The following is a 23,756-nucleotide window of genomic DNA, read 5'->3' on the forward strand; positions in this document are numbered from 1 at the left end:
CTGACCTGATACTGATTCTGATGCGATACTGGTCATTATCCGATATCCTGCTGACCTGATACTGATTCTGATGCAATACCGGATATTATCCGATATCGTTCTGACCTGATGCTGATTCTGGTGCAATACCGGATATTATCTGATATCGTTCTGACCTGAAACTGATTCTGATGCAATACAGGATATTATCCGATATCGTTCTGACCTGATACTGATTCTGATGCAATACCGGATATTATCCGATATTGTTCTGACCTGATACTGATTCTGATGCGATACTGGTTATTATCCGATATCGTGCTGACCTGATACTGATTCTGATGCAATACCGGATATTACTCGATATCGTTCTGACCTGATACTGATTCTGGTGCAATACCGAGTGTTATCCGATGTCGTTCTGACCTGATACTGATTCTGATATGATACCGCATATTATCCGATATCATTCTAATCTGATACTAATTCTGATGCAATACTGGATATTATCCGATATCCTTCCGACCTATTCTGACTAATTCTGATGCTATGCCGATCCAGATCCGATACCGATTCTGTTCTGATACTGATAACTACCTGATACCGACACTGATGCGATACTGGATTTAATCCTATATCATTCTGATCTAATATTGACTCTTGATAATATATCGCTCCTGATCCAATACCGATTCTGATCTGATACTGATTCCTATACGATACCGATACTGATGTGATACTGGATATAATCCGACATCGTTCTGATCTGATGCTGACTATGACACGATACAAATCCTGATCCAATACCAAATCTGATCTGAAACTGATTCCTATCCGATACCGATACTGATGCGATATCGATACTAATGCGATACTGGATACAATCAGATATCGTTAAGATGACACCGATTCTGATCTGATACTGATTCAGATGCGATACCGATCCTGATCCGATATCGATTCTTATCTGATGCCGATTTTATCCGGAACCAATCCTCATACCAACCGGTTCTAATCTTTTCCCTCTCCTGTTCTGTCACCTCAGATTCCGATTCTGATTCCAATTCTGTTTCTGATGCTGATTTTATTTATTCTTTATTTATTTGCATTCATGTTTTACATCATAAAATATATAATATTACAATATTACAACATGAAGCCCCGTCAGGACATTGCAAAATATAACATTTGTACATTTATTTTATCTGATTCTGCCTCAGACACGAAACACATATTTATGAAACTGAAACTAATCGCTTTCAACTTTGACTCATGCTATTTATTATGCTGTTTAGTTACATTCTGTTTTATGAACTGTGTATTACGTGTACCTATTGTCTGAAAATTTTAGATTCTGATTCTGATACCATGATGCTGTAGATTTTATTTTCTATCTCAGTTTGAACCTTATTTGGTATTTTTTTGAACTGATTTTACCAGAACAGACTGCAGAACATTTCAAAAATCAATTTTCTACTTCATAGAGAAATACGTATTTAAATAAATATAATATGACCTAGCACTAGAACAGATGGTTGCATACCTTCGAGCTCGCAAGGTTGTGAATCAGAATTCTCCGAATTCAAAATTGGTGAATAAGCATGACAGAATCAGTGTAGACTATGAATTGCTTCTGGAATATGGAGATTGTTTCGCGGCTGACACGAAAGATCTTGGACCAAATAATTTATCCGAAATGAAAAGTGAATTGACTTCTTCGACACCAGTCTTTCGCAAAACATATAGGCTTGCTAAGACCGAACTGCATATAGTGCGGGCTAAGGTTAAGGTTCTGTGAATAATAAGATCAGGAATAATTAATGTATTGTAGTTAAACTTTTCCTCACCGGTTATCTTAGTTAAGAAGAAGAAAAGAAAATATATATATTCCACGAGCGCAGTTATTCAACTCAAACTCAAATCCTTTATTCAAATTGAGTATTATTGTAGTTAACAGACTTTGTGATTGTCAATTGCTGAATTTGCAATACAATGGTGTAGTGGTGGATTACATGAACTTAAAACTAAAGCTGTGAGGGTTCCAAACGCGCCTAGGTCTAAGAAGAGCCCACAGGAAACTCAGCCAGCATGTATCAGCTGTATGTTGCGAATGCAATTATATGTGCCGTACTAAACATTCCATTGATTTGTTATTTCTAAATTGTATTGTATTATATTTGATGATGAATTTAGTTATGAGTGCCACGATGGAACTATGTATGTTGTTTGACAACCTTGGCTAAGAATGCCACAATGAAATTGAATCTTAAGATTTTGATATTGAGTTTAAGATTTTGCTATGGAGTTTAAGATTTTTTTTAATATTGAGGGTAAAGAGCTGAAATTTTGTACTGGAACTGGTTTTGGCATTGTATAATATTAAGTATGAAACAGAAATACCTACGATTACGAATGCGAGTGAAATTGGTATTGTAAGTATTCTCTTACAAAGATAACCCAGGTGTAGACTTATTAAAACGCTTCAGAATCTACATAACTGGAGTCACATTTCTGACATAATATCAAAGACATAACTGATTGTTTAGCTGTGCCAAACGAGACTTAGTACTAAGAATTGTACGTTAGTGGTTCCAGATTCAGGATTATGTTATGGAGGTGGATCTTAGGCTAGAAACTAGTATAAAATATGTCGATGCACTACATCGGAATCCAATTTCTAGGATCTCAGCTGTGATAAATGCTGAAGACTGATTTCTGTTAGCCCAGCTCCAAGATGGAAAACTTCAGTCCATCTATAATCAAATTTGAACTGAAAAAACATTAATGTCGTTATTTCGTCAGAGATTTGCATGTGTCAGAGAGACGCATTTAAGGGAATACATTAAATAGTGAACGATTTGCCGTGCCTAAGGATGTTCGATGGTGATTCAGATGAAGATGTTTCATGATGCCGCCGTAGGTCGTGTTGGGCTAAGACTGCTAAGAGATACTATACATACTACTGTTAGATAAGACCGACCACTGTTTTTACCGCATGACAAGTATTATAAAGATAATATGTGAGTGCCTGTTTAAAGTAGTTGTTTGAGAAAGAGAAGTTATGGTAAAACGTTTAGCAGAATATACCCATATAACTGAATAATATCTCCAACCAAAGGCTTTCTGTATCCAATCGATATTTTAAAGCTTTCTGTACAACGCATAGGATTCATCACACGTTATTGCTGCTCCACGGGCCAACGATCAAGCTGAACGACTAAACAGGAGGCCATTAGATGCGATAAGAGCTAGTGCTCAGGAACCAACATTATGGGACAGCGCAGCTCCTGAATTAGTTATCTGAATCAATCAAACAGTTTAAGATACGACAAAAATTCACGCCATATTATTATGAGTTCATGTTCACCCAAAAGGAGAATTTAGTTCCGGAAATGAGAAACTCTGCAGAAGACAGCACCTTAAAAAGGAACAGTGCGAGTAAAATATGAGGAAGCAACAGCTGTATATAAGGACTAAATGTAATGAAGACAGGAAGGAAGCAGGAAAGGAAGGAAACAATAGAGTATATGATTTGTGGCATAATCATTCCGCTAATTCCGATACTGGGGTCAATCACAAGATAGATCAAATTTATGTTACGACATACAAAGTAACGCAGGTTAGGTAATTCTAGGATGATCGATATCAATTTCAGAGTGTAAAAGGAATGAAAGGCTACAACATGTTTGTAGCGGTAGCTGCTTCTGATACATTACTGTCATGCAAAAGCAAAGATTCTGATAGTGAAGCAGACATTGTAGATACCTACGCAAGATCTTATAGATCTTCTGGAAATTTGGATATCTGACTTTCAGTCTGATCTGGTCAAATCTATTCAATTACATAATAATTTAAGCATTGTATTCTCCACTAATACACGTTGTGAATACCCTGGTGGTATTCACTTTGCAGGATGGCCGATGTAACGCGCCGCGTCGCTACGACGGTACCGATGGCGCTTCGGCCGTTGTCGGCGGTAGCCGAGCTTGGGCGAAGGGGGGCGCGCTGGCGTGTGGGACGTCAGTCTGATCGAGCGCACGTGAAAGTTTGTTTATTCCGTTAAGAAATTATTGTAATGATTTGTATAAGTACAGAGTATGACACAATTAATTATTGTAAATACAGAGATTCTCCTGTAATACAGTGTGTGATTTAATATAAATAAATAAAAAGAAATAAAAAGTTCAGTATAAATTTCGGTACCTAAGTATTCCAAATTTAAATCACATTCTCTCCCTAGGGGATGAATGAAATTCAGTACAATTTTCTTTCCCTGTTTTTAACAGATTAAAAATGACTATTGTTATGTACGCTTTTTGTGGCATTGAATGTCACTTTTTTTAGCAAGTGGTACGAAATAAATATTAGGTGCATGTCAGTAAGTGGTTGGAAAGGATTTTAATTTTATTTTATTTTCTTGTTTACTAACAGCTTAAATATTGACATCAATCACAATTTTAATTTTACAAAATACTTCATAAGCTAATTAATATAGGTAGACACAGCATGCAAATGAGGAGCAAACTTTCAAAACGTGTTATGTCACATATTTTGAAAAAAATAAACTATCGACGCAGTACTATGACGCAGTATTAATCTTCTTTGTCTATGACATCTTTTTGCTTCTAAACTTTCAGACAAAACGAGTCCGCTCAAAATTTTAAAACAAAAAGCGTTTTGTCCACTCAACCAATGATGACACAGATCCGCCATTTTGACAAGTCGACAAAACACTCTCTGTTTGAACGCATTCGTTTTTTGACATTACGTTGGCTTCTGAGGTTATTTTTTTCTGTTTTGTTTGTGTGATACGTAAAATTTGCTAATACATTTATTAAATTATAATGGATAGCTTGGAAACTAATGAAACAGATACAGTAACAGTGGGAGAAGCTAACCAAGGTACTCGCAAAAGGAAAAAACATGCGACGGCGAGGGAATCGAGTAAAATAAAAAGGTAGGGTCACATGGTTAACAGTGGATCAGTGGTACACAATTGATCACTCACACATTTGCACCGTTTATTCATGTAAGAGTAAAACAAAGCTATGAACGTCTCTCCCGTGCGTACCCCCTGCCACTCCCGCAGTCACTGCGCGGACGCGCTCACCAGCAGACGCGGGAGTGCGCCATTTTGGTTTACTTAATTAAAACGATCGATCAGGTAAGTTTTTCTTTTTTTTAATATCTTAGAATGAAGCTCTCATATCAATATATTTTATCCTGATTGTTTTTGTACATTCATATGGAGTGATTGAATGCTAAAAAGATCACGATATTATTGATGTTTTTCGAGAAATTTAATCTCGAAATGTGTGGTAGTTACATGGTGGACAGTGGATCGATTCACTGTGTACACGATGGATCGCGATCCATTGTGTACCCTCATCTAAACAACTTCTAGTTCCGTAACCTAATGGAAACATAACTTTACAGAAATGGTCGGTTCACATTATTCCAGTAGCATTCCAGTCCAGCATTCCAGTCCAGTGCTGGAATGCTACTGGAACAATGTGAACCTGCACTGGAATGTACCCATTCCAGTGATCAATCCAGTCCAGTGACTGGAATGACGGTCTATTTTTCATTCCAGCTCGCCCATTCCAGCGCCACTGGAATAGTGTGAACGGCCAATCCAGTGCTTGATTACACGTTTTACAGTGAACACGCATTGTTGTTTTTTGTGGAGTTCTATAGCTAATTCCTAACAATGAAATTAACTGAAAACCAAACTCTTCTGTTTGTTTCTTTGTATAGAGAACATGTGTGTCTGTGGGATATCACTTCAGAATTTTATAAACACAAAGGCATGCGCCAATCCGCCCTGCAAAAAATTTGTGAGGGTATGCAAATAGAAGGTTTTACTGTAGAAGATGTAAAAAATAAAATAAAAAGTATGCGATCTACATACTACCTTGAACTGGACAAGATTAAAAAATCCTCCACTTCTGGTGCTAGTGGTGATGTTTACCAGCCGAAGATAAAATGGTTCGCCGAGTTCAATTCATTTATAAGAAATGCAATGGTGAAAAGAAAAGTACAGGTTTGTTTGTTAAGAAATTAAATTATTCAGAATTTATTAATGAAATTATATAATTCTAAGATTATTTAGAATGAATGATAAATTGAAATGAATTTTCGTCTACAACCAGTGACTATAAAATTTACAGTTACCTACTTTTTAAAAAATCATATTATTTTGCCACGGTACTTTCCCTTCGTTCACAAAATAATTAGTATACTGTGTTCTTTTCTCTCTTGCACTTAACGATGAATGGTTACTGCCTTGCTGTGTGATACTGTTTAAACCGCGTACGTCAGTTCTCCACATACCTTCAATCAAACTGTGGGTATCAATATCATCGCGGTCAACAGAACAAGTAGTTAGATAAGCGCTCGACTTTTTTCGTAACCAGTTGTGTAGAGAACAAGCTGCAAATACAATGTGATCCACAGTATCTATCTTTGTCGAAATAGCCTTTTCGAAAACTCGAAATCGGTTTGCTAATATTCCAAAAGCATTTTCGACAATGCGTCTGGCACGTGATAATCTGTAATTAAATATTTTTTCTTCAAAACTTAAATTGGGCCCAGGATATGGTTTCATCATGTATGTTTTTAATGGAAAGGCAGCATCAGCTACAATTACCCCTCCTTCTGGTATAAAGCCGCTAGTTTCCAATTGATTATAGATAGAACAGTTTTTGAAAATACCACCATCAGATGCACTTCCATTTGCTCCTACGTTGATATAGGTAAAGCAATAATCGTGGTCTACAAGTGCCATTAAAACAATGCTATTATCTTTTTTATAATTAAAATTCACACTTCCATACTCCTTGGAGCCCGTAATTTTAATATGTTTTCCATCAATCGCTCCGTAGCAAAGGGGAAAGTTCCACTTATTCCGAAATCCTTTCTCGATTTGTCCCCATTCGAGTGGCGTACTTGGTACCTGTAATAAAATAATAATTTTATTTTCAGGAAAATACAGAATCTCAATCTAGAGTGCGGGCTGATGACGATCCCTCCGCTTTTGCACCAGAAACTCCTACACCAGAAACTCCTACACCGGAAACTCCTACACCGGAAACTTCTGCACCGGAACCACGAAAGAAGAAGTCTAGATTAACAGAGTTATCTGCAATTGTCAAAAACATGAAGGAGATCAAAAATGACTTCTCCAACTCAGAAAGAGAGGAAGATGAATTTGATATCTTTGGAAAATACATTGCAACGCAATTAAGAAAACTTTCCACAGAACAGGCTATCCTAGGCCAAGAAGAAATACAAAAAGTGGTAACAAAATGTAGACTGAACGATTTGAGATTTAGTAATACGAGTTATTCTCACATACTACAAGCGCCTGGTCCAAGTTCTAATACATTTTCAATGAGTCCAGCATCTACTACAGACACCCAAGCCACTGATGATTCACTTAATTTATTGTGTGAAGATACAGAATACGCCAATATTATTATGAATGCTTTCAATCAAGCTTAAATGTGAAATAGTGTTAAGTATGAGGAAATTATAATAAAGAAAATTAGTTACCTTGATGTGATCTTTTAATGCCCTTTTTATTTCTTGACAAACTTCTGATATGATTTGCGATATAGATGATTTTGGCAACCGAAACAGATGACTGAGGCTTCTGTAACTATTTCCAGTAGATAAAAAGGATAGAGTGACTTCTAGTTTTAATTTTGCAGGTATGGCATCTCTTAATAATGTATCGTTACGTTGAATATTGTTTGAAATTAATGATAACAACTCCTCAAAATTTTCTGCTGTCATTCTCATTGCCAATCTATATTCATAGGCATCTTCTGATTTCAGCTGTTGCAAAAGCATTGTTGAGCCTCCTTTTACATTTCTTTCGCTTATCCAGTTTCTCACCCAAATCCGCTTTTTTCTTTTTAGTTCTTCTTCAACTACATCAGTTACTTCTTCTAACAGTAATAATTGAACAGTTTTAAAACAATTTCTAAACTCCTTTCTTGAAAGCATTGTCACTATAGTGTTACCGATCTAACAGCTTTTGAATGACTGGAATAATGTGGACGATATAATCCAGTCCAGCACTGGACTGGATTAACTCGCTGGATTACTGGACTGGAATAATGTGAACTGACCGAAATGCCGAGGAATAGAGTAGAAGAAAGAAAAGTAGGCGCTCATTCGCATGAACAAATGCGCGATGCGTTGCAGGCCATAAAAGATGGAAAAAGTATTAGACAAGCTGCTGCTGACAATAACATTCCTTTTACAACTCTTCAAAGATACCATAATAAACAAAAAGAAACTCAAAACCAGCTCCCACGATTGACACCAAACTATTCCGTAAATCAAGTATTTTCCAGAGATCAAGAGCTAATACTGAAAGAATATTACACAAAATGTGCAAGCCTTTTTTACGGTCTGTCTGTCAACGACTGCAGACAAGTGGCGTACGAAATGGCCAAAATTAATAACATCAGAATGCCAGAGACCTGGAAAACGAACCGTATGGCTGGAATAGATTGGTTAAGGGGCGTCAAAGACATCGTGATTTGACACTGCGTAAGCCCGAAGCACGTAGCTTAGCACGAGCATCTGCTTTTAACAAGGAAACTGTAAATCACTTTTTTGATAATTTAGAGACTGTGATAAAGCGCCATCCTGCATTTGCTGATGGCACAAGAATTTATAACTTAGACACCACCACGGCACCACCACGGTGCAAAAAACCCAACGGGTTTTGGCACCCAAAGGAAGAAGAAATCTTTGCAAAGTCACCAGTGGCGAGAAGGGGACTCTTGTAACGACGTGCAACATCATAAGCGCCGGAGGCCAGGCAGTTCCACCAGTCATTATATTCCCAAGGAAAAATACGAATCCTCGCATGGCTGTTGGTACACCCCCTGGTTCACTGATTTTGGCAAATCCATCTGGGTGGATGAACAGTGAACTGTTCTTAGATGTCATGAAACATTTCATACTTAAAACAGGAACTTCGAAAGAATACCCATCAATTTTATTAATGGATAACCACGAGTCACACCTTTCCATTGAAGCTCTGGAACTTGCTAAAGAGTCGGGTGTTACTGTGCTTACATTGCACCCGCATACATCAGCGCGGCTACAGCCACTAGATGTTGGTATTCACGGACCATTCAAAACGTTTTATTACGCTGCAATGAGTTCCTGGATGTTGCGCAATCCTGGATGCCCTATCACTATTTATGATGTGGGAGCGTTGATTGGTCAAACTTTCACAAAGTCTATGACACCATCAAACATAGCACAAGCATTCAAAAAACCGGGAATTTTTCCTTTTGATAGACATGTTTTTAGCGAGGACTTCGCGCCCAGCAGTGTTACTGACAGACCACAAAATGCAAATGAGTCCATTGTCGAATCTGCGATCATTGACCACCATCAGATTTTAGAGGTAGAACACAACTCACTGGATCTTCGAACAACTGAGTCTCCAAGACCCTCCAACAGCACTGCTGAAGAAATATCTAGAGGTCAAACGAGTCCATCTTTGCTGGAAAACTTATGTGGCACTGAACATCTCATGGCATCCTCTGGTGCTGCAAATGTTCATGGGCGGCGGTAATCACTTAACATCAGGTGACCCGCCTGCTCGCTTGCTCGCTATATCTATTAAAAAAAAAAAAAAAAAAAAAAAACATTTGGAAACATCTCCCATGTCAGTTTTTACCACTCCAGAAAAATCTGGTGCATCTAATGTTTCGCTTCTCCCTGTTAATGATTCTGTAAGTCAATCTAATGTTATTATACCTAGAACTGTTAATGAAAGTGGGATTACTAGTCCACCTGAAATCAAGTCTTTCATTTCGCCAGATCAGTTTCGGAAGCCACTTAAGGCACCTGCTAAAACAGGAAAAAGGAAGCCTAGAAAGCTAGAGAAGAGTCTTATAGCTACAGACACACCTGAGAAAGAAGCCATAGCAGAACAAAAGGCATCCAAAAGGAAGAAAGAAATGAAAAAAGGAAGAAAAGCAATTCGCCGTGTGCTACAGAGTAGTTATATCGCATAGCTCTAGGTGAAGCGCTGACTCTATATCGCATAGCCCTAAGTGGAGCGCTGACTCTACGATATTGCTAGAGACACGAGTGGCAGCGTCAGCTATTGCAACATTGCGACCCAAATTGGAGTTTTCTTTAATTATTGTAAAAGTCCAAAAAGGCATTCTGATTCTTTTGTTACATCGCGTAGCATTAAATCCAAAATTTAGTATTGTAAATTAGTTTTAATTTTATTTTAATAAAGTAATTATAAGTAATAGTTTTTTTTGGGCCCTCCGGCTGTGTCTTCCTTCACTGGCGCAGTCTTAAGGGGTGGGATACTCAAGAAGAAGTAGTCATCGCGACCACTCTCAAGAAGTTCCTACATTCAAAGAACCTAGAAGCACAAGCCGAAGTGAATCCAGACATCAATTCGAGCCCGGAAGAAATGTTTATGTAAGTACATAGAACTAGCCTGTGTCCTTACTCCCCCTATTTTTTTAAGCTTCCACGATTTTCCATCCTAGGGAATCAAACCCAAGAGGGCCTGCATCGAGTAGGACCTCTCGTAGATATAATTTAGATATAGGTAGAAAGTTAGAAACGATCAGGGAAGCCACCATGGCAAGTCACGATCCAGATACTATCCTTAAGGCCGTACGCGTGGTCCCCGAATTCGACGGGAACCCACACGTTTTACCTAGATTCATAAGTATTTGCGACCAGCTAGTAGGTCACTACATAGGGACCGAACCCGGGTCGGAACTCACTAATTTAAGTTTAATCAATTGTATTCTCAATAAAATCACCGGTCCAGCGGCGCGGTTCATAAACTCGAACGGAATAGCGGAGAACTGGGCAGGGATTAGGACAGCACTGATTAATAACTTCTCAGACCAGCGCGACGAGACCGCGCTTTACAATGATCTGGCTCTGGCGACACAGGGGAACAGTACCCCACAGGAGTACTACGAAAGGTGCCAAACACTATTCAGCACCATCATGACTTACGTAGTACTTCATGAGGCACTTCCCTCAACGGTAGAGGCGAAACGCGCCCTTTATAGGAAATTGGCAATGCAGGCGTATATACGCGGACTAAAAGAGCCTCTCGGCTCCCGGATTCGCTGCATGCGACCCGACAGTATCGAAAAAGCCCTGGAATATGTACAAGAAGAGTTGAATGCTACGTACATGCAAAGTAGGAATGAATCATTTAACGATAGGAAACACGCGGCATCGAAACCCATTACCGCGAACCCCATGGTGTTCCCACCACCGATACCAAAAGCATTCCATTCTTCTCCGTTTGTGCCTCCAATACAGAAGCAGGTTCCCCCGCAGCCACATCAGCAGCAACCTCTGCCTTGGAGACACGACCAGGTAGGTCGACCGAATCAGCATCAGCCGACTCGCACGCAACAAATGTTCCGTGCGCCGCCTCCCAATTATAACCCTAAAAGTAATTTATTTAGACTTCCCCCTAGGAATCAGAATCAATCTCAAGTGCCCATGAGTGGAGTTGTTAACTATACACCAAAGCAACTACCACCCACGAACTTTAATAACCGTGGATTCGCACCATATCCCCGCGAAACGAACGTCCATGAATTTAACTTCCACGAAAACTACTACGACTATCCTGAATACTATTACGACCCAGGACTGGACGACTATTACCCTACATATTATACCGACTATCCCGAAACTGACTGTGACGTGACTAACGAGCCCTCAGACGTAGAACCCGACAGACAACCTACGACCTGTGAATCCCAATCGGATTTTCCGAAAGTCTCAACGTTAAAAAGACCAAAATAGAGGTAAACATCCAAACACAGAGGCAGCTTCCATACATCCAAATCAATAACCCCCCGATTAAATTACTCATCGACACAGGAGCTAACCAATCTTTTATTAGCCCAGAAGCTGTAGCCTTATACTTTCCCCACATTTCACCAGAGTATGACCCATTCGAAGTAACTAATGTACATGCGACGACTCGTAACAACTATTCTATTACAATACCGACTTTTACAGAGTTCAACGACATGACCGATATGAAATTCTTTATATACAAATTCCATAATTACTTTGACGGACTCATAGGGTTAGATCTACTCGAACAATGGGAAGCTAAAATAGATCTTAAAGACAGACTATTATACACAGCAAATGCCGTAAACCCGATCGAAATGTATAACTCGCGCAATTTAAATTATTACGAAGACGTAATACCTGCGAACTCATCAAAACTACTCAGGTTACCTATTAATAGTCGAGACGGCGATGTTTTAATTCCCGAGCAGGTAATATCAAATTGCATCATACATAGTTGCCTTACAGCTGTTAAAAACAATCGAGGAATTATTGAGGTCTTTAACCCGACTCCACATGACGTTATTTTCTCCATGGATAGGACGATTAGTTCCGAAATTTACAACCCAGAAAGTTTTCAAAGAATTAGTTTATCATCCCGTGCGAAAGAAGTATTATCGCGACTTCGTACAGAGCATTTGAACCCCGAGGAACGTGCAAATTTAGAGATCCTATGTTCAAGGTACGCGGATATATTTTATATCGAAGGGGAAGCGTTAACATTCACCAATAAGATTAAGCATCGCATTAGGACGAGTGACGAAATCCCAGTACATGGTAAAAACTACCGATATCCTTTTGTTCATAGACAGGAGGTTAGGGAGCAGATTAAAAAGATGTTAGAGCAGGGAATAATAAGACCCTCGGAATCCGCATGGAGTTCACCTATTTGGGTCGTCCCCAAAAAGGCAGACGCCTCCGGTAAAACAAAATGGCGGCTAGTTGTGGATTTTAGGAAGTTAAATGAAAAGACCTTAGACGATAAATACCCTATCCCGAACATTACGGATGTTCTCGATAAACTCGGTAACTGTCAATACTTCACCACTTTGGACCTCGCTAGTGGGTTTTATCAAGTAGAGATGCACCCCGAGGATATCCCTAAAACCGCGTTCAATGTTGAACACGGACACTACGAATTTTTACGCATGCCTATGGGATTGAAAAACTCACCATCGACTTTCCAGCGCGTAATGGATAACGTTCTTAAGGAATTACAGAATACCGTGTGCTTAGTTTATCTCGACGATATAATCGTTTTTAGTACATCCTTGCAGGAACACTTAGTTAACTTAGAAAAGGTATTTAAAAAATTGAGGGAATCCAATTTCAAGATCCAGATGGATAAATCAGAATTTTTAAAATTAGAAACAGCTTATCTAGGCCATGTTATCTCTAGGGAAGGTATTAAACCTAACCCCGACAAAATTCGAGTTATAGAGCACTACCCAATCCCGAAAACTACTAAGGAGATAAAACAATTTTTAGGTCTATTAGGGTACTATCGCAAGTTTATTCCTGACTTTGCTCGACTGACTAAGCCCCTCACGCAATGTTTGAAAAAAGGAAATAAAATTACCATGAACTCTGAGTATATTAATTGTTTCGAAAAGTGTAAGAATCTTTTAACTAATGATCCCATATTACAATACCCAGACTTTAATAAAGACTTTATCCTCACTACTGACGCATCTAACGTTGCTATCGGTGCCATACTATCCCAAGGTCCCGTAGGTTCTGACAAGCCCATTTGTTACGCCTCAAGGACTCTGAACGAATCCGAACTAAATTATAGCACCATCGAGAAAGAATTGTTAGCCATCGTATGGGCAACAAAGTACTTCCGTCCGTATTTATTTGGTCGAAAATTTAAAATCATAACCGACCATAAACCCCTACAGTGGGTTATGAGCATGAAGGAACCCAACGCACGACTAACCCGTTGGAAGCTCAAATTAAGTGAGTACAATTTTACTGTTGTGTATAAAAAGGGTACAGCAAACACCAATGCCGATGCCTTGTCGCGAATACAAATCCATAACGAGGAGTTTAGCTCTCTTATAGCAAATCCTTCGGTGGACCATACTTCAATAGGTTCATCCACAGAAACTTCTCATACTAGTAGGAAGAACTCAATCCTAGAGATACCCATAACTGACGAACCATTCAACAAATTCCACAGACATTTGACAGTCGTAGGCGACAACACCCGCATAGGCAACCCTTCTGTAAGCCAGCAGAAATTAGCTCCACGGTATATCCAGGATAAAGTCCTAGCCGACCTTCCAATCCATATCTATACATCTAAAAAGAAAAACCTAATCGCAAAACATAGACTCAAACGAGTTCCTAAGAGTCACAAATTGTTACAAGACACTTATTTCTACTGGCATCCCAATGACCCTCCTGACAGTTCAAGCAACAGTTACTCAGACAGTACGACTTGAACATAGATTAATATGTATACCTGAAATAGATGTACATCTCACGTCAAATTTTATTTCTTAGAAAGCAGCGCCATCTAGTGGTCATAGACAAAACGCGATATATATGTATATACCTACGTACTATATTGAATACTCTTAAAATGTCTACTATAGATCTAATGAAAACAGTGAAAATGGTGGGAAATAAAAAAAAATAGGTTGTGACATCGGATTAACTAGGAAAACGTATTTGATACTTTATCCCTAGTTAATCTGGGAATACACAACTTATTTTTTGATTTCCCACCATTTTCACTGTTTCCATTAGACTGACTTTATCATTATTATTAATAAAATGGAGGGATCAAGGAAATTACAAAAACAATAGATACTTTTTATGATTTATTTAACAATAACACTTATGGCTAGCCTTATTTTTGGCATTACGCCGTGGCCTCAGGGTCTCCAGCTCCACAGCAAATGAGACAAAATATAATAATATGTAATTCTCGGAGAGGACACTGCCAATGTTGTGTTCCATATTAAGGGTCCTTCGCTGTTTTCAGGGAATTAGCGTCAATCCATCGAGACTCATGCGATCATCCCGAAAGTGCACGAATAATTTTATGTGGCAAGAAACCTGATTGTATCATTAAGAGACTTGTTTGCTATCTTGTTTTCTGCGCACTTGTTTCTTCAACTTTGTAATTATTTCCTTCAGCATCAAAATACATTATCATCCACGCACTGCGAAAAAAAATCGCATGCGATTAATATTCGTTACTGCGGTGCGATGCGAATTTGATAATAATCAAAGAACTTCCTGTTATATGTACGAAGATCATTATAATAATATCGTTCGTAAAAAAGCCTTTTTTAGAGGCTTTAATGCTGTTAATTGATGGACCCAGTAACATTTTGTATTTTTCTTCTTCAAATTCCTTTTATGTAATATTAAGTAGTAAATAATTATGCATATTTTATTTTTTAAATCCATATTTAAATGTTCACTCTATTTGATATAATTTATTAAATGTTCTTCACGTCTTGTTTCATGGGTGTACAGTAGGTATTCACTGATTTCGGCTCCCTGTCTTTCGTGGTATGCAAATAAATCGTGGTGCGCGTAGGAATAATAATATTGCGATTAAATTTTGCATTGAACATGTGGACAAAAATCGCATCGCAGTGCGCGCTTAGCCTTATTCCTACCGGACAATGGCGGCAGTGGCGATTGTGACAATGTGGCCACTAAATAAATTAATTGAATTTTTAAATGTAGCAACACTTGCAAATAAAAATGTCTATGACCACTAGTTGGCGCTAGTTATTATAGTCCGAAGAGATTTCTTCGAAGACGACATAGCATGGACTTGAAAGCTTGGAAAATGGACATGGACTACTAGGTACCGTTTAACTTGGACTAACGAGACTAGTACTACACTATCATTCATTTTTACAATATATCTGACTCGACCATATTGATAACGAGGTTTCAGTTACAGATCCAATTACCCGACTTTAAAAGATCCTTGGAAAATGACACCTTCGCTTATATGAATAAAAATCGATTATCTTTACGGCAAGCTAGACAATGTATCGATCCAGCTGGAAACCTTAGAGCCAATCGTTCAGAGCGAGGTCTCATAGACGGATTAGGGTCGTTAATAAAAAGCATCTCGGGTAACACAGATTATACAGACGCAATTAAGTATAACAATGCTATTAAACTCTCTAGATTTTATTAGAGCTTTTAACACGCATCATTCTACTTTAAGTTATAGAACTAGAGCTTAGGCAATATTATAGTTTTAAGTTCCTAGTATCCGTAGGGTCCTTTGACTTATATAGATTAGCAGTATTCCCAAATAAGAACAGGCAGGCTCTCTTTCCGCCCTCTCCCTACATCCTATCCAACAGGCATATATGTTCTTGTACATAGAGGCTGAATGCCCGAAGTACAATTATCGATGGTACCTCTGCGAAAAGAAGAGTCATAAGCTTCGAACATCATCGGACTGCATCCAGAAATTACTTCAAAACCAAACTACAGACCTTAACTGCGGTATAACCACTACAACCCTCTTTCAAGAAGCCATAGAAGAACTAGATGGACGACACTATATCCTATCTTTTCCACGCCCAACGCAAGTTCACACCTTATGCAACAAAGAAGACTTCATCATGCCAAGAGGAATCTTCTTCAAATTATCACACGACGATACCATCCTACGTCACACTATCAAGTACACTCGCACTCACTAGTGGTATCATAATTTCCCGCCGATGTAAAAGCACATCTGGAGTCAAGACTGAAGTGAAACCCAATCTGGAAAAGGATCACCAAGAAGATGGAGACCCCGGCAGACTTCAGGAGCAGCTTCCAGCAACATTTTGTCACAGTTTTCCCAAATAGTTGCTGATCTCAGGGTGGAGGAGTTATATCGCATAGCTCTAGGTGAAGCGCTGACTCTATATCGCATAGCCCTAAGTGGAGCGCTGACTCTACGATATTGCTAGAGACACGAGTGCAGCGTCGCTAATTGCAACTTGCGACCCAAATTGGGAGTTTTCTTTAATTATTGTAAACGTCCAAAAAGGCATTCTGATTCTTTTGTTACATCGCGTAGCATTAAATCCAAATTTAGTATTGTAAATTAGTTTTAATTTATTTTAATAAAGTAATTAGTAAGATAGTTTTTTTTGGGCCTCCGGCTGTGTCTTCCTTCACTGAGTGACTCCGAAGACGAAGATGACATCATATTGAACGACGAAACAGACGATGAAGGAGACTTGGGTGGAAATCGAGGAGACAATTATAACAGAAGATCTACTGAGTAGCCACTTGTACGATTACCAAATGAAGGTGAATATGTATTGGTACAATTTTGTTCCAAAAACCAGAGATATTTTTGTAGGCAAGGTTCTTGAAGAGACGAAATCTCAGTTCTTTGGATTATATGTGTCTTTTTAAGGGTACAAAAAGGGTAAATTTGTAATGCCTAATGTTCCGGATTTATCATACGTGAAGAAGATGATTATAAGGTTCATTTTGCCCAAAACCTAACGTAAGTGGAAGTACTGCAAGACAACAGTCCCTTACTATGCAGTTTCCTGTAGAATCTAAGTCTCATTATATACGTAAGTCTGTTTCCTCTTTTTTTGTTAGTGTTTATTAAGATAGGTTATTACTATGACTACGTCTATTACTTACTATTAAAGGACTGCCATTGGTTACAATGTTGCCATTAAATTAAGAATTGTTCTTGTTTACTAATTTGATTACAGAATGCAATGATAAGTAAAATATAATATTACTTAGTTCTAGAATAATATAGAATAGATAGAGATACGGGATGTTTATTAATCGAACTTAGTAGATTGAGCTGAATGACAATAGACGTTCAGTTGTATATATCGCTTATTATTATTGATTCCCCCCACAGATTTTCTTTGATCCACTGTATACTTGAGAGTGATCCACTGTAAACCAATAGGAGTACACAGTGGATCAAAACCCAACCAAAAAAAAAAATATCCTAGTTAAGATACATAGAAGGGTCCGATTGACTTCGACAATATTAGAAACTTAAATAAACTCATGACATCCTAGCAAGAATTTCGTACCATCTGACGGTTGGTTTTTGTACTATAGTGAGTAAAAAAAAAGTGATCCACTGTTGACCATGTTACCCTACTCTTTTCCGGCCGGTGGCAAATGTTTTTACGCCATGTAATCATTCAACGAAAACATTATTTTGGTGAAAAATTTCGTCCAGACCATGTGAAAAAGTTCGTGAGAACTTTACGAAAAGGCAGATAAAATTAGACAGGATAGTATTATTGCAGCCCTTATCCACACAGCTCCTGTCAAGAGACGAAGACCAAGACCTTCTTCCGAAAATAAGAAAAGGAAGCCTGGCTCAGAACACAAGTACAATGTTTTGTATTACTTAACCTTAAGTGATGAAAAGTTACGAGTGTGCAAAAAGTTTTTTTATCAGTGACGAAAATAGGGCGCACCAGGCTAAGTAATATTATCAAGAATGTTAATAACGGATTACCACAAGAGGAGAAGAGAGGCGGTGATAGAAAAAGTCATCTAAGTGTGCTGAAGAAAGAAAGTGTACGGAATTTTATCAGTAAATTACGTGTACTGAAGCCATTACTCACGCAACAAGTCAAAGAGAATTTATGTTGCAGGCTGAATTAAGCATCAAAAAACTACATAAAATATATAATGATCAATCAGAAGAAGATCTTAAAGTGAAATTTTCAATGTTTCGTAGAATCTTCATCAATGAATTTAATGTGGGCTTCAAGTCTCCTGCGTCAGATATGTGCAGCTATTGCGTATTATTAAATAACAAAATAAAAATATGTATTAAAACAAACAATCAATTAGATAAAACTAAATTCATTATAGAAAAGCAAATTCATAAAAAAAGGGCTAATGCTTTTTATAAACATCTTAAATATGATGATCCAGAGGCAGAGTCTTTCTGTTTTGATCTCCAACAAATACAACCCTTACCCAAGACACCCATCCAGGAAGCTTATTATTCTCGTCAAATAGGATTGTATGCATTATGTATTATGAAACATGAATCCATTATTTTCTACGTCTAATATGTTTTTTCTTATTCAACTTTTTTTGTATAATATCTAAACCCAAAATCTGCAATAAATCTTCCTCGAAATTTTCATCCAGCTCGTTTTGTAATAGTAAATCCATGGCTACGTCACTACTCTTTCGCCTTTCACATGATACTGGCAAAGCTAATGTAGATTATAGCGTCGGGTGGCGTGTTGTTATATGTGCACGGCATACGTCAGGTGTCGACACGCCATGTCGGATTGCGTGGCGATACTATGTTTCAAGCTTTAGACTTTAAGAATAGGGTCTATTCAATAGACTATAGCAAAAAAATTGTGCTAGTCCTAAGCCTAGAAAAGCATGAAGGGAAATCGTCAATATCATTCTAATGCACGCATGCATAAATTACACGACTTGAAACTTTAGCCATACCTACAGACGGATTCGATACGGTAGCTAACTTAGTTACTACTTACTACAAACAAAAACGGTGCGTGGTGCGCAGTAATTGCCACAACTGCCGCCCGAATAGTGGAAACTCGAGCTCCGGAACAGATCTCAGTTTCTGCACAATGGCGAATCTGGCCATTTCCAGTGTCACAAGGGCAAGGCCCACCGTGAAAATCTCCGTGGGACGCAAAACAGAAATAGGAGTACAAGAAGAGGACCACGAGAAAACGGCATTCATTACGCCGTTCGGCATCTAGAAATTTACAAGAATGCCTTTGGTCTCAAAAACGCACCCGCGACCTTTCAACGCCTCATAAACAGGGTCACGGTGAGCCTCGAGGGTGTGAAATTCCTAGCATATTTTGATGATTTGACACAAGCTTCAAAGAACATCTGAGAAACCTAGAACGGGTTCTCGAGAATCTGGAGGAATTCGGTCTCACAGTCAACCGGGAGAAATGCAACCTCGGTTGTTCAACCATAAAGTACCTCCGGCATCTTATAACGCCAAAAGGGCTAAAGATGGACCCTGAACAACCAATCCTCAACCTCGCTCCACCGAAGAACTGAAACACTTAGTTTTATTTCTACGAACGTGTTCCTGGTACCGACGATTCATGAAGAATTTTTCCAAAATAGCAGAATCCCTAACACGTCTTACCAAGAAAGCAGCAAATTGGATATGGGGAAGCGAACAAGAAGAAGCTTTTCAGGAACTGAAGCATAGACTCACGGAAGCCCTAGTGCTACGACAGGGTGATAGCTCCCAGCCATTTGCATTAAAAGACGGATGCCAGTACTAATGCAGGGGGAGGGACCAGACGAACACCCTGTAGAATATGCAGGCCGGCTTCTGACAGCAGCCGAGAGAAACTATTCGACCACGGAACGAGAAGCATTGGCAGTAGTATAGGCAGTCAATAGATTCCAAGGATACGTAGCACCGTTCGACAGATCACACAGGCCCTTGCGCTGGGTGATGCCAATTAAGACTCCCAACGGGTAGAATCGCATGATGGGCCACTCCAAACTACAGACATATGATTTGAAAATTCAGTATGCGCCAGGAAAGACGAACGTAGTGGCACAGACACACTTTCACGTCTAACATGCTTTGAGAAGAATCAATTAGAGTATGGCATATGCAGCATCAGTATAGATATGCCCACACGAAACCCTGCTGAGGTGCGGGTAGATCAACTAAACGATGAGAATCTACGAAAGATCATATGATCAGAAAACTTTGTACCTGAGATAACGCCGAAACTGCTACTCGCGGAAACATTGAAGAATGCACGAGAAATGCATGAAATACAAGAGTAAAAGAGAAAAAGCTGTGCCGATCAAAACCGGCGCGAAGCAACAGCCTACAGCCCTGGCTGTAAAGGCTCGCTTACACCTAATCCGTTATCGGCCGATCTTTACTCGGGCGTCGTCGGCCAAACTCGGCCGATCAAATCAAACGTATGTAAAAGAATGCGTGCGCGTACACTACTGCAACCGTCATCGCCCGTTAACTCCCGATGACGGCCGATCAACCGCCGAGTCCGAACTTGTTGGGATTTCTCGCCAGTCTGCCGGCGACTATAGAGCAAACTGCATGAGTTTGATTTAATTATTCCGTCTTTGTTCTGTTGTTTCGTGAGTAAATTGTATTCTGTGATTGTTTTCGTCAATTTTGTTTATTACCTAAACGTGTTACTATGGATATTGAAAAATTAATTAGTTGTGTTATAATAGACCAACTCTGTGGGATAAACATTCAAAAATTACAATAATCGAGATGTTCGAAACGGCTATGGGCTGAAGTTGCGTCGGAAATGGATATGGCGGTTGCAGACATTAAAAAAAAATGGAGCAACTTAAGAGACCAATTTCGAAAAGAATATAACAAATACAATGAACCAGGTAGATCCGGTGCTGCGGCGGATCACAAATTACCTTCGTGGACATATTACGAATCGCTTTTATTTTTGATGAAACAAATCACACCGAAACCTTTAAGCGGGAATGTGCTTGAACCTTCCAGTCAAGAAATTGAAGATGATACGGAATCAACGCAGTTTTCATCTGAATCACTGCCACAAACAGTAACCGACAGCCTGGACCCTCACCTTTGTCGCAGCCTGGACCCTCTACTTTGTCGCAGCCTGGACCCTCAACTTTGTCGCAGCTAGGAGCCTCAAATTTGAGCCAATCAGTAATCTCCACGCCACAACAACATACTACACCACACACCAAACCTATTCGTGTACCTATAACGCAAGCTCATCGTTTTACATCCAATCAACCTGGAGGAAGACTTATGAAAAAGCGAAGTATTGATGTGGACCAGGAGTATTTAGAGATCGAAAAAAGAAAACTTCAATTATATGAGTCCAGGTCAGCAGATAAATCTGCAGACGATCCTGATCGTAACTTTTTGTTGAGTTTGCTTCCGTACTTAAAAGAAGTGTCACGAAATAGAAAAATCTTTGTTCAACGAAAATTGTTAGACGTGTTCATGGAAGAAGAAAATACCCAAACTCACTATTCTCCTGCGAGCCGCTACTCCGAAGAATTAAGTCGCCCCGATTCTGGAGACTTGTCATCAAATATGTCATTTCCTCAATACATAGTCAATATTGAAGAGCCTTTGCCACTTACCATTAATCAAATGACGCCTTCACAAACATCCACATCCGCGGGAGGACATTTGCCACTGACCACGAATCAAAGGACTCCTTCACAAACATCAACACCTGTCCAGAGCCAACTGTACACGTTCACGCATGGAGATTTGGGCTCGAACTTACAATAATTTAATTTTTCAATTTAGTATGTTTAAATAATGTTTGCGTAATAAAATTAAAACCAGTTCACTAAACAATGATTTTTATTTCAATTTTTTTAAGAGACTTCTTCCGAAAACTTAGCACTATTATTCTACCTACTACCTAAACACAATCTAATACTAATAACCATTTGCTATAAAGGGTAGGTAAGTATCGCCTTACCAGGTACCGGATGCAACGGTAGGTATCTACCTGTAGGTAACTTGACCTCCATTATTTTATTTTATTTGAATTAGGTACGAAATTTAAAAAAAATACAGGAAATAGTAGGATTGGAATGTGAATTAAATTGAAGTAATTATGTTTTTAAATAATATTATCTGAAACATTATAATTATTGAATCCTATTTTCATTACAAAAGAAGTGTTAAAAGCTTCACGAATATTATAAGCTTCAGTCGTACTTCTGTTTTGCCCTCTTGAAGCAAAGTTACTTCTTTGACCAAAATTTCTTCTTTGATCTGTGGAATAATAATTGTGCCTTGGTGGTCCTTCTTTGTCTATTACAATGTTGTGTAGTAAACAAATACACTTTACAATAGTTTCAGCATTTTCTGTAGTTGCTTCTATACATTGGTCAAAATTCTCCATTTTTGTGTTATTATACCAAAAGCGCATTCAATTACTACTCGTGCATTTGATAAGCGTTCGTTGAAAATTGTTTCCTGTTCTCCCAGGTTACGTCTTGGATACGGCCTCATAATATACCTTTTTAGAGGATAAGCTTCATCTGCTAGTAATACCAAGGGCAATAAAGTATTTGTATTGGCAAACATTTAGAAATATTTAAATACCCATTTCAAACTGTCGATACAACGCCGAAGAGGCAAACGTACCACCATCGCTTTGTTGTCCATATGCTCCTACTTCAATAAATAAAAATTTGTAATCAGGGCTTGCAACCGCTTGTAAACAATGGAAAAAAATTTCTTGTAATTATAGTACATACTACCAGAATTAGAAGGGCATTTCATTCGAATAGTTTACCATCCAAGGAACCATACAATTAGGAAATCCCCACTTTGACCAATATAATTCAGCGTTTTGGTGAATCATTTCGTCGGTTGGCATGGGCATATGAGGTGATACTAGACTATCAAATATAGCCTTGCAAGTCTCTCTGACAATTATTCCAACGGCACTATTTGAAACTCTAAACGAAAATGCTAAAGATCGAAAAGAATGTCCAGTTGCAAGATACCTGAAACAAAAGGTAACATATTAATGAACGTGTTATAAGAATTAATTACTTTGTTCATAGTTCATAGTTCTTTATTGCATTTCACATGTAACAGGTAGGTACATATACACATGAGACCCTGTGAGGGTATGGCAAACAAAAAATATTACATTTAAAGATACATACACAGGAAATAAAATAAAATATGTCAGTTAAAAGCTGGTTAAAAAAGGTTAAAAGCTACTTAATAACCATACAATAACCTATAAAATGACATCAATCTATACTCACCGCAATGTTATTGCGAGTCTTTCCGCCGGTGATATACATTCCCTATAGTTTGTATTCTGCTTTATTATTAGTGGTTCGACTGCGTTCAAAATATATTGAAATGT

General features: G+C 38.5%; 2 protein-coding genes and 1 long non-coding RNA gene across 4 annotated transcripts in view; 2 read left to right on the top strand and 1 right to left on the bottom strand.

Annotated features, from left to right (window-relative positions):
* LOC117992689 (uncharacterized) overlaps window positions 1–23,756 on the top strand; it is a 342,159-nt gene that overhangs the window by 116,024 nt on the left and 202,379 nt on the right. The window lies entirely within an intron of this gene.
* On the bottom strand, window positions 5,673–7,673 carry LOC117993001 (uncharacterized). Of its 2 annotated transcripts, XR_011238039.1 has the most exons (3): window positions 7,534–7,673; window positions 6,158–6,934; window positions 5,673–5,803 (listed from the first exon to the last, which is right to left on the bottom strand). It is a non-coding gene; the product is annotated as an uncharacterized lncRNA (long non-coding RNA). The 2 variants fall into 2 exon arrangements; XR_011238038.1 differs by lacking the exon at window positions 5,673–5,803 and having other exon boundaries at window positions 6,024–6,934.
* On the top strand, window positions 20,639–22,457 carry LOC117992685 (uncharacterized). The gene is given in 5 exon segments (XM_069506009.1): window positions 20,639–20,811; window positions 21,088–21,107; window positions 21,110–21,130; window positions 21,133–21,359; window positions 21,449–22,457. Coding segments are annotated over 5 exon segments (1,140 nt in total). The 3' UTR covers window positions 22,148–22,457.

This window comes from Maniola hyperantus, chromosome 22 (genome assembly GCF_902806685.2).
Source record: "Maniola hyperantus chromosome 22, iAphHyp1.2, whole genome shotgun sequence".
NCBI lineage: Eukaryota > Metazoa > Arthropoda > Insecta > Lepidoptera > Nymphalidae > Maniola > Maniola hyperantus.